General features: G+C 35.8%; 1 protein-coding gene across 1 annotated transcript in view; it reads right to left on the bottom strand.

Annotated features, from left to right (window-relative positions):
- GBE1 (1,4-alpha-glucan branching enzyme 1) overlaps positions 1-16,450 on the bottom strand; it is a 136,062-nt gene that overhangs the window by 96,411 nt on the left and 23,201 nt on the right. The window contains exon 2 of the mRNA XM_058044906.1: positions 6,033-6,202. Within this exon, the coding sequence (XP_057900889.1) occupies positions 6,033-6,202 (170 nt within the window). The remainder of the gene's footprint in view (positions 1-6,032; positions 6,203-16,450) is intronic.

The following is a 16,450-nucleotide window of genomic DNA, read 5'->3' as shown; positions in this document are numbered from 1 at the left end:
AAAGTAAAATATAGATGTATTTTTTATTTCAGGGCATGGTGAAAAAGATGTAGAAAACAGCACTTGAAAAAAAGTTGGTTTTTTTTTAATTATAAGCAGCTAGACTATCTCAAATAAACATTCCAGGCAAAAATGAGAAAACAGAAGAAAGATGTTAAGAAGTTGCAAGAAGTTTGCTTTAAGAACAGGTTAGGATTTATGATAGTCCAGACTCAACTTGGGGGACTTAGTCTAAATTCATTCCATCTTCTTCTGCCCCCAGATATTCGATCATCTTCATGGCTTCTTATCAAACTCTTCCCAACAGAGCTGTACCTCTTGATTCACACAAACTGAACCACACATGCCAGGTGATAAATACTGAGCAAAATTAAAAGTTACAGCAAAAAAGTCTTAGGCCCAATTTTTATAAAACTCACCCAGAGAAACCTACATGGAGTTAATCGCGTTCACCAAAACCACTGCATTCTCACAATATTAAAAAAGATTCTCTGACCTCTACTAAAACCACAACTCTTCCCTTCTTCAGAGAGGGAATGGTTACATCCCTCTACCTATTTAAATATTTCTGCTCTCCACAGACAGATTTGATAACTCTGCCAAAGTTGCCTGAACTTTCCCCTTCAACTGCCAGCAATGCCAGATGCTCCTGGTAATCCCTCCTGTTCCCAGCCACAGTCCATGACTGCAAGCCTGTGGCTCATGATTTAAAAATAAATGCAAAGCAATACCCATCTGCCCCAGATGGTCCTACTTAAACCCACTGTTTACTAATTACCCCTGGAGAGGAGCTCACTTAGAAAGATTATAACAGAAAACATTGCTTTGTATTAATGCCAGAGGCATAAAGAACACCCTGAAAACTGAATATTCCTTTCAAAGAGAGAGTGGCTCATGCTTATCTCTGTTTTACCGCTTGGTTTTCTGATTTTTCAGCAAAACTTAGCCCAAAATGCCTGAAGGAAGAAAAAAAACCAAAAAACTCAACTAACCAACAAGTGATTAGTAGAGTATTATGAAGATGAAAAGCTAAAAGTGAAAAGAAATATCTTAGTTTGAGAACAGAGACTTCAAAGATCCTGCCAACAACTACAAACAGGAAAAAGCTGAGGAGATTACCAGCAGAAGTTCAAATAATCAGCTTGAACAGGTATTGGGGAAAAAGGACACCATCACAGAATACTCATAAGCCATAAACAAAGACAAAATCTTTGTGCAAAAGTTCAAGTCTCAGCTATTGCTTAATCCAACACAGAAGACATCTTTGATAGCCTGATACTTAGTTTTGTCTCATCTCTGTGATTATATCTTCCAATCCCAGGCAATTATTAAAGCACTACATCCTACCTCAACAACAGGAGGCACAAGGGAACTTCTTGCTCAAAACTACACCCTTAGCATGCCAAAGAATCATGAACTGAGCTTTTATGTAGAACAGAATTCAAATGGGTTCTACCATTTGTGACAAAAAAATCAATTTAAATGCATATTGCCGGCTAAATGACAATTTGAGTGACTTCTTGTTCAATCTCCTGATTTTGTTTTCACATTGACAAGGATATATCCATACACCTCTGAGGCTCATGCCTGAACTTGGAGTTTCACACAAGAAATTAGCACTTCTCACAGAGGAAAGCAGTTGTTCTCACATATTAATCAAATAATTGACTTTGTCCTATTGTGAACTGTAGCTGTTTTTTCCCAGAAGTCAAAAAACTTCATAAACTAAAGCTGAATTCTCGAGTGAAATCAAATCTCTTACAGCAATTGTATTTCCACATACTTTCTGATCAATTAAAGACATCTAAAGACAATAGAGGGTTCAGCAAACACAAAGTATTCTTGAAGAAAGTCTATCAGACAAGCAGCAGTTCAGACAACAGACAGAGCATCAGAATCCCAGTAACCCAACAAGATACCTGTATTCCACTTTATTAGAATATGAAATCAGAACCTAACTGGAGAGATCCTACAAGGACACTACTCTGTTCTACACAGTGGCCAATTAGGTCTTCCTCTCCTCACATTAATCATTTTTAAAGCAGATTACATTAATGATCTTGCGCTTGAGCTGTTGGAAATTGGGCAAATAGCTCAAACAGTGACATAAAAACAAGTGTCATTACTTCTTAGATAGGATGTTTCCCTGAATATTAGTGGCACCTTATATTATAGTCTACTGCTTTCAATCATCTGCACCCACAGAAATATAACACTGTTTGACTTTACTCATCAAATGAGGATATTTCTCTATAAAAAATCTTGAAAGGAAGCAGTAAGAAATTCAGCATGATATCATGACAGTACCTAGAATGCATTTCAGTAAAAATCTGGAATAAACAAAACCTCAAAACATTCTGATACATGAAGTTTTTTAGTCAGCCGTCAGATACTCAAATTAAGTGCCTTAAGGTACTCTCTTTTTACTCTGAAGGGATCCTGTCAGAATTTAAATAATAGACAAATATCCTCCCAGAACCAACTATTTTACCCTCCTCCAACCTCAGCAGTAGCCTTCCCCACCAGTGCAAGGAAAAGGAAGCAAAAAACAAACCACATATTCCAGACTGATCAACATTTTAGACCAACGTTAGCTGGGAAGAAAGGAAGAGAAAACAACTAAAAGAACAGAAACCACAAATATAACCATGTATTATATCAAATGCTGACTTCCAAATTAATATATGCATACTTACTCTTAAGCTTTTTAAACCAGTATCTTTCTTTTTAAAATTAAGGACTTGTTTACAGATAACCCATTGAGCCTCTGAATGACCAAATACAAATGCTGAGTGTTCCAATTCCCAAATAAATTCCGTGGGTTACTCTCAAAACTCACAGTCACTCAGTGACTTATTTTGAAATAGTCAATTTTAAAGCAGCAATAAATTGCCAGTAGTCACTGGGTTCCTCAGCAATAGGGCACACAAATGAAATATTCAGTGTCATCACTGAGAGCTTTTGAAGGAGCTATAATGTTGATAGAGCCTCTAGTATTGGAAATTCAGCTGAGTAATTGTCTCATACACTTGATTTACTGAGATACTGAAAGTACTAATTGACAAATCTTAATGTTTTTGGATGCTCATTTAATACTTCTTAGATAAAGCTTCATCTAGAACAGCAATGGATACAATACATTTCTCTCCAATTATGGAGTTTTAAAGAGACAAAAACAGCTCTGAAAGCATTGGGATTTTCTTGAATTCATGTTTCATTCTCTAATCCACTTACAGATTTGTGTACTACTACTAATTTCTAGCTTTTGTTATTTTTTTTCAAAATGTACACTGATGTTAAGAATTTTTCTATAAATTAGAGCTATCCCATTCATTACAAGTTTCTCAGAATAAGGTATAAAAATCCCATAATTTGGGTCAAAATACCTTAATAGCAAAGATTTACTGTCTGCTTTAAGGCATAAAAGTCATTCAGAAAAAACTTTACATGTACAGGACTAAAGCTTCACATGTATATAATTACAGAAGTAAATTATTCATGTTCATCTTACATATAACTCATAACAAAGAAATTATCAACTATAAGCTTAAGTATAAATTTGGGGAAAAAAAGTTCAAGGTCTCTCTACAAAACCTATACATGCCATTTTAATTCTTACTAGTTTTTCATCCTCAAATACCTTAAGATGAAACAGCAGAGACTAACACTTCGTGTCTTTACATCAAACATTAAGCTATTCTCAGAAAATATCATTATTAAGGAAAACAGTGCTATTCATTCCAAAACAAAAAGCATCAATTGACAGTTATTTATATTATATACCACCATATTTCAGTTTAAAACCTAAAGAGCTTCTGTCTCCTAAATTCAGTCTTTCTTTAAGATTTCCAACTTCCCCTGATGTGGCTATGCTATGGTTCTTTTTATAAAAAAGTTTTATTTAAAAAAAATCTTTTTAAAAGCAATCCCAATATCCAATTTAAACACAATATAATCATAAATTTAGTCTGAGACTTTAACCTGCTTGAAAACTTAAAGAAAGGTTAAAGGGATTCAGTTTTAATTAAGCATATCTGTAGCAATCTGACTCTAAATCTTAGGGTTTTGCAATCCAATTTCTCATGAGAATATTATTCAAGATCATATGAATTGAATGACAATGTTCCATGCCTCCAGTCTCTCCAAGTACACTATTGTCTCCTTGGGGAATGAATACTGTACTATGACTGACTGATATATAGAGAAACACAGTTTTTCCACATTACAATGAATTTCCTTTAATTTATTTCCTCTTCATATTGCTGCATTCATTAGTGTCTAGATACAACTACTCTAAGATATTAGTCCTAAATTTCTGCTTTGTATGATGTATTACATCAAATATTTTAAATAAAGTAGGGTTTAGAAAACTATTCCAGTGTTAAGCTATCCTATTCTGGTATACATATACTCCTCCCCAAACTTGATAAGACAATTTACAAGCTATAGCCTCTTTTCAAAATGTCAAACATATTATTAAAAATCTGGTTTTAATGTTAACATCTTTTAAAACACGTATTTAAAACAAACACATTCTGGTCTTTAGCTGAGTTGAGACATTTAACCTGCACCCATCCCATGAAAACCTTGAGCAATGGATGGGATTGCAGCAAGTAGAGGAGAGGCAAGGAGAATTTTCTGCATGTTTATACATATAAAATTGACCTATGAAAACAACCTGATCTAGCTGCCTTGCAGTCTGTATTGATACCTGAAATCACTATTATCTATCTAGTAGGTGAACTATACATGACTCATTCAGAGGACATACCCAATTTCAATATTAAAAGTCAAGAACTACACTTACCTATTTACCAATGTCTATTCCAATAAAATGACAAGCAGCACTTTAACAAAAGCTACGTCATCATTCACTGTGTTAATCATATCAAACAGGATCATGGCTGAAAACAATGTTGCACTAACTTTTCTGTTCAACTTCTGCATCAAAACCAGGATTTTTTTTTAAATAAAAACTTGGCTAAAATAGAGTTTCATTTCAATAGCTTCCTCAGACAGGGGTAAGGTATGGCCAACATTTGGCTTTGTGTTTAAGCAAAAGTAGTTAATTGCTTCAAAGGACTTTTCTTCATATTGCTTCTTTGCAACATAAATACCCTAGATCAGTATTTTTGCAAAATCAAAGTCAGGTAAATAAAACTACATGCTTCTGAAATGCAGTTAAATGAACAAAATAATTTCACAGAAAGTCCCTGTTCAGTACTTTGGCAGACCTAACTGAAGAGAGAATAGAGGTCAAAAGCAAAAAAAGAACAAAGCTCTCTGAAACCCTAAACAAAAAGGAGAGCAAGTATTGCAGGATTGAAGAGCAAAGATGAATGTCACTTTCATCTAAAAGTTTTAGATAATTTGAGTGTAGCTGGCCTTCAAATAAGCAAATTTATCTTTTTGTTTCCAATTCAAAGGGAATAGTCTTCCTGGTTCTCAGAGGAAGCCATTGATTCCTCCATGTAATACTGCCACCTTCCCATTCTGCTAACACCTTCCCTTCTTCTGCCCTCACAAACACAGAGCAGCTACTCTTTCAGTAAGATTTAGTTGGATTTTAGGCTACCATTTTGCACCAGAACTTTTGTCTAAACTCTCAGGATGGGTGGGAATCATCAAGGGCTTTGGTCCTTAACAACACTGTTGCTTGATCAATAAAAAGATAAAGTAAATAATTTCACTGATATTTCTGCTTCTCTGCACACATTTTCATAAAAGTCTAGTTATAAAGCTTTAAAAAGAACTTCAGGAAGTTTATGTACAGCCTCAAGTTGCAGTGTGATCCAGTGTGAGATGAGTCATTGCCTTTGGGGTACTAAAAAAATGTATAACACTGACCTCATGCAACAGAAACACATCTTCATAAGCTACTGCAACACAGAGCAAAGTATTATTCATTTAAGCCATGACATACATTTTTTACTATCAGAATTTCACCATTGTGACAAAATTTTCTTTAAAAGAAGAGAATATTTAGGTAAAACATTGTGCAGGGGAGAAGAAATTTTCCTAAGAATACTTACTGAAGTCACCTGCAAGAAACACTGCTTCTGCTCCTGGTGCCCACTCTTTGCAGTATATTCCACCATCTGCAAGCTGGTTCACTCCAAAGGATTTGTAACTTTTGGTAAATTTATCAAGGCCACCTTCACTTTCCTCAATGTTCTTCAAGTGGTTATAAAACAGAGAATACCTTGCAATAAAAACAGAGAACATTTTTTAGAAAGATTAGCAAGCATCTCTTATATTAACCAGTATAAAAACCTAAAACAACAACAACAAAAAAGCACACTAACATGAGATTCACTGCTCTCTACTGGAATAGGAAAAAATCTAATACAAACCATGCAATTTTTCCATAGTTGTTACACAGTCTAAAACTGCAATCTCCCTGTTTGTCACTGCTTTCTCTATTTTACAGGAACATTTTGCACTTTCAGTCTAAAGCTACAATTCCTGACTGGCAGCCAAGAAATCCCAGTATTACTACACAACAGGAGAACTTCACACTCTGAACAGCCTAGCACTTTTCTTTCCATCTTATTAATATCAGACACAAGCCTCCTAGGGAGAGCTGGATAGGCCTGCCACATCTCTCACAGCCAGTTTTAATAGACAGACAATCTCAGGCCATTGAAAAGTTTGCAGTACAGCATGTCAGCGTGGACAAACCCATCTGGTCCTTGCAGAAAGGGGCTCATTAGGCAACCTCTTTACAGAGACAATCAGCAAGACTTTGCAGTCAGTCCTTGACACTGCAACAATCTGGAAAAAAACTGCAGCTTCATAAAAGTAATTATTTGGACCATACCCTACTTATACCAGTAGGAATTTAAATGTCCTGAACCTCTAGCATAAACCTTTGCCTGTAACAGCTTAGAGTTTTTTGACATATATTGCTTTGTTTTCGCCAAGTAAGTTTCTGGAATTGATGGTAACATCAGGGGCACAATTTAAACAAGATAGTCAACTTTGACTCCTAAATTATGAGCTATTTTGTGCAGAAGCGCAGCTAAAAGCTGCAGTTCAGCATTTAATTAATGCTACCTGTAGAGTTGTTTTTGTTATTTGTTTGTTTTCAGTAAGACACTCCTGAGGTAAATTAGAAATGTGCTTGCTTTTTCATAAATGGAAAAAAGTCTTCTGAAGTGTATAAAAAACAGTAATAACCCCTGCAAAATCAAACTTGTCAGCCTTATTACACTTCCTAAGTTTTGCAATAAGAAATAAAACACTAAACCAGCACTATGGAATAGCACCTTGTTGCTTTTAGAAAAAGAAGTCTGTTTGCAGTGTCAGAACTTAGAACTCTGTGATTTGTTGCAAAGTTTTGATTTTTTTGGCACTTAATTAGTTCAAAGTAGAAGATTAAAATATCTAATTACTAGTTAGAATAAACAGCATTATCTGTATTAATTTGGAGTACTATAACTACTATTAAGGTTAATCTCCCAGTGAGTTTTTATTATTTTATTATTAAGCCTGATGATCACCTTTAAAGGGAGAAAGATCTGAAAATGCCTCCAGGATACACAGCAGCAAATACACTCATAACTATTTCTGCCCATCCACCTGCATTATTCCTTTAAAATTTGCTCATGGGTATAATCCTCAGAAGTGCATTACTAACTACTACTGCTCTTATAATCAATTTCATTTATGTCCTTGAGGGAAAATATTTTGTCAGATTTCCAACTATAAGTGTATTATATACATATACAAACTCAGTTGCTCGAATTACATTTTAAACAGCTTCAATCACAAAGATTTATATAAACCTTAAATACAGAAACACAGAGCAAGTCACAAATACCCTCAGAATTTTAACATATATCATCTGGTAAATTCAGATTACTCTATTTTTGAAGAGTTCTCCTTGGGGAAAAAAATAAACCAACCACTATAGCTTAGAAATTTAAATAATTCTTTAAAATACTGTATGATACAAGAAGTATAGTTATATACATATAGATATTTTCTCTGTATATATGCATATATTTAATTGGTTAAGGGAAAAACACATATAATAAGAAGCACATTTGGAGTATTATCTGCCCTACAAATGCTGTTTCAAAATTGCTGCTTGTCACATGTATTGCTTCCACCTTGTTCCACTGTGGCTGAAGCAGGATCTGTTTTACTGTAAGTAGCTGCTGTGACTTCAGAGAAGATCTAACTGAAGCAATTAGCTTGATACAGACAGGCAAAATAGAAGAGGGGGTTTTGAAGTAAGTTATCTAACCAAAATTATTCTTTTCCTCCCCACTCTTACCACAAGTACATTGTCATAGCTTTGAAAACACGATTAGTTGGATGCAGTTATTCCCATACTCAGCAGAAAGTAAAAGTAGTGGTAAGCTTCATTTTTAAACAAAAGTCAGTCACAAACCCTTGAAAGCTGCAGAAGAAGGAAATGAAGCCTTCATTACCAGAGAAGAAGAACAAGCCAAAAAGAAGGACTGAAAATCTCAGTGCAGAAAAGGAAAAGGCTTCTATTCACTTCATATCACCTAGAGGTGCAACACATGCCAGTGGCCTCCTCCTCTTCCTCAACCTGACCCCTTCCTAGGAATCAAACCCATTGAGCTACTTCAGAAGAAATAAGCCTCTAACAAATTCAGGATTTGAATGTGGGATGGATGAAAATGGAACTTCAGAAAGCAATTATGTGATTCTGTATCTTCGGGAAAAAAATCAGACATTGTAAACTCTTGATTCTTGTCATAAAAGCACTAAGAACACCCACTGCTTCAATTTTTGCCTTTCAGTAAATTCAGAGTTTAAGCAAACCATGACACAAAGAGACCATGGCAATTAATAGATGACATGATCATGAGTATCATTGTGAAAAAACTCAAGTCTTTGCTCACTTTGCAAAGAGTGGTGAGCAAGACTACATGCTCAATAAATTATTTTTGGGGGGGAGAGGGAGGGTAGGCAAGAAAGGGAACATATTAGAAGAACTGTTGAGCAAGGATGTATAACATTTTTACAATAATTACTTTTTATACAGGACAGACTTGTAACAGCATCATGTACACTGAGTAAGAATGTTCCTTCTATTTGTACAGAAGCATGCTGACTTTAATAGACTAAGTTAATTCAGGTATTATTGCTGCATCACATTGCAGAACTAAAGATTTTTTTCAACAAGCAGTGCTCTCTGCAATTGATTTTAAATTATAATCTAGAAAGAATTTATTCTTTTTAACCGCCTCCTGAGATTATTCAGTAAGGAACTATAGTTTGCTCAAAGCTCACAAAAAAAACCCACCAACTCCTGAAATGGATCAATTACTTTTGCTGTGAACTATTCCAAAAACTCATCTCAGGAGATGAAACACTTCTGGACACAGAACAACATTACTTGTCACAGAAGGCCTTGTAAAGCAGCAACGGTGGCCTGCTGCTCCTTCGAAGGAAAGGACTGAGTTAAGTACATACTGATGCATTTTAGGGAAGTTCAAGGTTTTGCTTTCCTGGCCAATATTTAGATGCTCGCTTTTGCAAAAATTTTTCATTTTTTTTGAGAATATTTTTCTGAATATTTCAGCTTTCATTTCTATACTACTAAGGCTTGTTAAACACTTATTTTATCTTCCAAAGTGACATCCCAGGATTACACACAGAAAACCACAGGAACTTTTTTTCCCAACCAATTCCTAATGTTTATATTGTTCACTATCAGCATACAGGTCCTAATACCAGAGATAAACACTTGAATAAGACTACATTTTGTGATCTCTTCAACACTGAAAGTTATGTCACATTCAGCTATGCTTATATATACTTATATGACAGACCCCGAATGCATTTCTTAAGTGAGAATCTCAATATTCTGGGCATGGGAACAGTCAACATCAGCATCTAGAGCTCTAAGTCACAACAAAAGACTGACTTCTGCCTTCATACTTTTCAAGTTCTCAGAGAGTGAAAAGCCTGTTAAGATTGTGTAATTTCTGAGCATTAATGTTGACACTGGTGAGGATTACAAGGTAAAAACTGTACCCAGTAATGACTTGAAAAGCACAACCGTTACCTTTGGGACAAAAACTGAGCAACAAGAAGATCCACAGAATTTCTGAACAGAGCATCTGAAGTGAGTGAAAGAAGTTGCATATGAAGCCCTTTACTACAGGTACAGCAACACAAATCTGACAAGTGTAAGCAGCAGAAGGGGGGCTGCTTATGGTGTCTGCCTGGATCCTGGAGTTTTTATGAAAAGGTAAGGTTTTCAAGCCCCTTATTCATTCATTTAGCCTCTGTTAATAGATCAGTGTTTCTTAAAACTGAAATAATGAAATTGTCATCTTCAGACTTACTGAAAAGGTTTCAGTCTCAGCAGGAGCCCAAGAACACAGAGACTGAAACAAAGTACTACTCTGTTACCAAGTGCTTTTACATCAACATTTTTGCCCTCCCCATCATTATTCCAGTGTGAAGCACTGGTAATCGTAAACATCACCTGAAACACAGTCACAACAGTCTTTTCCTATTGTTACATCCATAATTTGTAACACAGCATCGCTTTAAATCCCATGCTTTATATGCAGCTTTGTTTGGAAGCCTTACAATAGAAGTGTAGGAATTGGCTGACTTTCCATAGAAGCAGGATTAAAACATCAAACATGAATTACTATAATGGCTATCTAGTAAACAAGTATCCTGCCAAAAAATAGCCTTCCAAGTGAACACAAAGACAATATTACATCAGCAACCACTTCAAGAACTGACATGTCAGGTGAGCACTTACTCCTCACACTTCTATCACTGAAACACCCTCAAATATTTTGTCTTATGGATACCTACACAACTAAAATTAGTGCAGTAGAAGTAAAGAGTTCTAAGTTTAATGTTAAACTATACAGCCTTATACTAAAAACAATGTTCTATTTATTTTGTAACTTTGATATACAAACACCCTGGTTCTGCAGTTCCAATAACCCCTGAGTTAATACAGCGATTGAACCCATTAAAAAAGTCTCAGGTATATGTAAAAATTGTTAGCCTCAATATGAAGCATAAGAAAAACAAAACTAAGTCTGCCCTATCTCCCCAAAGTCAACTGTTTTATTGAAATAAGACTTTTGGCAGATTATTGAACAGTCTGATGCTAAGTCAAAGCACTGAGTTAGAACTCCACATAAAGCTTTCACATCTTTATTCTTCCAAGCAGAAGAGGTAATAACTCCTTCCTGGCCGCCTCATAAAATAACAAAGAGGTATTGTAGTATTTTAAACTTTTAAATTTAACCAGATCAGCTTTAGTTTCCCAGGCATCACTAAACAGAAACTAATATAACCAAAAAGGAATACAAGATACTTTCTTTTAAAGAGGCTGGTGCTGAATACCAGATTGCTGCAAAACTTCAAGATATTTTTGTGCCCATCCTCATGGGTTTTTTTACAAAGCTCTTGTTATTGCAGGTTATAGAACAGTCAGTCATCTTACTATAAGACCTGTGGCAACAACACTGCAATTAATGATTTTAGCCCCTCTTCTGCTTATGACGGTGGTTTTAGTAGCTCTTCATCTTTTAGATTTTTTTCCACATCATCTTTTGGTCATGGCTTATTTCAACAGTATTTGACCAGTATTAATGCTAATTTATTCAAAAGATGAAAGCTAGTAGGAGACTTTGATAATGATATCTGGTATCCATATGGGAAGTCCAATTCTGCAGATACCAAAGGGAACAGGAAATGAAAGAAAATACCAAGTGAGGTACTCTCTGTAACCAAATCCTACATTTTCCAGCAAGTACAAACACTTAAGTTAATGCCAGTGTCATGGACCATAGTCCATAGCTTTATGGCATTGTTCACAAATTGCCTCTAATATTGCTGCAATCACTTTGAAGATGCAGTTACAAAGACTTGCACTGACACCAAAGCCAGTGCAGAGTCCCTGCTCAAATTAGTGAAGCCCTGGGTCTCATCTTCCCCTTTAGTCTGTAGCCAGTTATTCCCTCAATCTCTCATCATTCAACTGGTCAGAAAGCAATGGATTGCAGGAAGACCAAAGTAGGAGAGATAAAGCTCTTCCTAAAGTAAATTTCTGCAGCCCAGCAAATTAAAGGCACCAGACCACTCTGAACTAGAATGATGCAACACAAGCAAATTCCTGCTGGCAGCTTCTTCAATTTCATTTGTCACTAGTGAAAATAGACCAAAACAGAAGCCTTGGGTTTTACTTCATTGTTTTCTCCACCCTCTGTCACACACTTTTCATTTGGCCATTCAGAGCATTCCACAGAGTAACCACACTTCAGGAAAACAGGAAGAAGTAAAGGCACAGTAAATCTTGGGTAGGTATGACTACTTGAGAACAACAGATTTAATGCATTTTTAACTTTTAACAATTTTATAGTTGTAGTTGATTGACTTGCACTTTCTGCAAGCAAGTCATGTCCCATTCAGAAAATCTTTTTTAATATGCATTTAAATAGATTAAGGAACATCAACAACATGCAACTCACACAGCCTTTGAAGCATTAGAACAATTCTGAGAGAGATGCTTTAGAAGCAGAAGATAGCCATGGATGATTATTACAAAGATCCAGGAGATGACCACTTAATTTTGCTTTTTTGCAGGTTAAAAGTAAAGTTGTTATATGATTCTGAAATCATGATCTTAAGACCTTCCCACATAACTAAATCTGAATTCTCCAAATCTTCTAATTGCTCCTTCTACAAAATTGTTCACTATAAAGCAATTTGCCTCTCCAACATCAGAGGCAACTAAGAACACACTTTTAGCTGAAAACTAAGGCTTCTGAAGGTTGCCAGTGGCATTAAGTTTCTTTCAGGAGTCATAAAATCAACAGTTAACCAAGTAAGTTGAGGATATAGTTATTGCAATAAGGAATGTACACAGTTAAACCATTTATGTTGTAATTCCTACCAAAAATGTGCTTTTTTACTAGCTGCTAGAAGACCATCCAGCAGAGAAATCATAAGAGTGAGCAATAAATGCAAAAGCTTGAAAAATAACTTTTCCAAATTGTCTCTACTTGGTAGATAATGAATAACTCCCAGTTCTCTTTGGATGTTTCATGATTTCAGAGTGCTGAGGTAAAGAACTTATGCCTAGAACACTAATGTAGTTCACATCTCAAACTAAATGCAACATCAAAAATTAAGAAATATTTGCTTGAGATAAATAATACACAATCACTTACTCTGTTGAAAGCCATCAACACAAGACAAGGCATCTGATTCAGCATCACCTCCTTGCAAAATTATTTAAAGTACAATGACATGCAAGTCATGCCCTAACAAAAAGTCTAGTATGTAGAAGCACAACAAAAAATGGGCAGAAAAAAGAAGAATTACAGATTTTCTTGACATCCTACCAGCAATTTCTAGCAGAAATGCAGGGACCTGTAATCTGTGAGGTCTAATATGGATAAATATCATTTCATAGTATTTCAGCAAGAAGATTATTTGTTGCTGACCAGGAGCCATCTTCCCTGCTTTAACCATTAAGGTAACTGAGTGGCTTTGGCAGCATTTGACAGCTGTAATGTTTTTGCCATCAGCACCAGAATGAACACACACAATTCTCAACTTGGAACCAAATGCAGGAGAGGTTAAAAGATGTACCAAATGCAAACTTAATGCAATCAATTATTAACAACTGCCCCACTGGCTTATCTAAACCAATCCCAATCCTAAAAACAATCCCCCTCCCACCCACCTCCCCCTGGCCAATATTTAGAGGCTCACTTATACACACTGCTGTTCATCTCCCACCCACTTCAGTTTATTAGAAACACATGGATGCACCTCACAGGTTAAGGGTAACAAATTACCAGTGTTTAGAAGGACCAAGAGGCATTTTCTTTCCATCAGAAGCCCAGCAAACTACTTGGAGACATCAATTGCAGGAGGAAAGAAGAAAGAACAGGGCATGTATCAACACTTCCTACAAGAAAGCCATTTACGTTAACCCTCTAATGGAATAAAAGGTACATAGCAATTTGAGAAAACGAAACAACTAAAGCACACACTCCTCAAAGAACAAAGTAAGGGAAAAAAAACCGCAAATAAAGAAAACTTAAATTAAAAAACCCAATAATTAAAAAAAAAAAACTCCACAGACAAACCCCCAAACCTTACAATACTAAGTTGTGTTACAACCTTCTGGAATGGCACAGCTATGTATATTCTGTATCTGCCAAAGCACTCAAAACAGCTTCCCTATCACGAGGGCACAGTCTAAATAAGACAGCGATTACAAAATAATGAGAGTTCTATATATTTTTTTTCTCTGAATGTAAGGAGACAAATTTAGCAGCAGCATACTTCATTTATTTAGGTACAGGATTTCTTCATTTCATAGTCATTGTTCCATTATTCCTCTGCTAAGTAGTCTTTATTATGCATGAGTTGTACACTAAAGCCCCTCTTTTAGCTATAATAATTTGCTTCACTGTTGTGATGATATCTGAAGTTGATGGAGTTTCTGGAATTAATATAACTACAGAGAAACCCCACCACATCTGAGCAGAAAGCTGCAGAAGCACAGCGCAGATTTTCCTGAAATCAGTAGACTGGGGCTGCGTTAGCTCATGTTTCATATTACACAAGAGAAAATAAACTGAAAGGTCAGTTGAACAGTTACAGCATTGCCCTTTTCCAAGGTAATCAGCAGAGCATGTAGCAGAGCTGTGAGCACAGGCGTGACTGGAAGGACAGCAGCTGATAAAGAGGCTCTTGCTGCCAGAGCGGCAGGACAAGACACTGCTCTCTCCCAGGGGCTGCCGAGGAGTGGGGCACACTGCACACCTTACCTCACTAACTCTGATTTATTGCTTTAATTTCAAATTGTGCTCTTGCTAAACATTCAGGATTCCATATTGCCGAAACACGCTAAAAATGTAACACTGAACATTAATCACATTCATGGATAACCTATAGGAACAGTGTAATTATTTATGTGTTTGTAATATGAAGACAACTGAGTCAAAAATTAATCTGGTTTACTAATGCCTTTTTATTACACGTTCACAAATTCTTGTTATTCAGTACTATTTAACTGGAAACCAAAGATTAGATTTTCTCCCCATGCTAAAAACAGCTTATTGTTTCTCTTCTAAGCATGTATTTATTAGTAGAACATTCAAAACTGTTTCTACTCATCACATCAATAAATGCTTAAAAGCACCTTAATCTAGAAAGAACTCAGACGTTTTATTTACCAGAATTAATTTTAATGAAGCTGTAAACAGCAGCTTATCAATTCCCATTTGATTCCACTGCTAGCTATTGCTAACAGACCCCTTTGTGTTAACAGAAATCAAGATCCAGTTTGGGGCAAAGAGGCAAGGATTACTACAGCACTACTACAAAGCTGGAATCAAAACAAAGTTGCTGTGCAAGAGACTTCAGGGAAAAAACAGAATTTTTGTAAAAATAATTTGTAATTCTCCTCTTGATAGTCAAGTGTTATTAACTCTTGCAGGCCTTCAGTAAGCTGGAAGCACCAGATGGCACCATTTCTAAAATATTTATTTGTGCAGTGAGAACCAGCTCACACACCTCCTACATGTTGTAAAAGCCCTGCACAGTGACAAAATAATAGACTTCAACAACCCTTGAATTTTGTTTTTAAGCTGGTTTGTATATTGTGGGTTTGGGTTTTTTATTAGCTTGCCACAGCAGCAAACATAAGAAGACATGGGTTTCTTTTCAAACTTGGATTTCCATTCTGCTGCATCAGTTTGACTCCCATATTGAAAAGCTGCAAGTAACATTAACTGCAATAAATGAAGCTCAAGACAAGCCTTTCTAAATAAACTCAAAAGAAATTCAACTAAAAGTTTTATTTGTCTACCAAACAAAAAAAAAAGCTTTTAAATCAGAAGTCAGAACTGCTGATTTATTTGAAATAAAACACCACATATTCCTCACTACCTTTGTCACTCATCCCACTTCGGCGGAAACACGATGGAGTAAGAATTGTTATTTGAATTTCCCTGGCAGAAAACTGCCCAGCTGCTCTAGCTACTGCTTCATTGCTCATTTCCACAAGTCCCATTTCACCACCCTTAAAAATATGCTCCAGAAATTAAAAATCAAGTCAGGATATAATGGACAAGATCAACAGCTCGTGTATTTAAACTATTGTATAGGTCACTATTTGAAAGACATGTTAGAAACTTAAACAAAAATTCTCATCCCTGATAAATATCAACCAACACAAGCTCCCCTTACTACAGGATTGGTTTTTTTTGTCAAACTCGAATCACATTTAAATGGACAGCCATCTTAAGAGACTGCCAAAAAGATGGTTTGAGAAAAGATACCTATATCAACACCTCGCTTCTTTGCTGCCTCTCCAAACTGTCCTCCTTATAACAATTTTCCTTTCCATAAACCTACAGTATTCCACCTAATGAAATAACCCCTTAAATTCTACTAGCTTTAGAATGTGCAT

The sequence above is a fragment of the Melospiza georgiana genome, chromosome 2, assembly GCF_028018845.1.
Source record: "Melospiza georgiana isolate bMelGeo1 chromosome 2, bMelGeo1.pri, whole genome shotgun sequence".
NCBI lineage: Eukaryota > Metazoa > Chordata > Aves > Passeriformes > Passerellidae > Melospiza > Melospiza georgiana.
Note: the sequence above shows the minus strand (reverse complement) of the source record. Positions and strands in the feature narration are given on the sequence as shown.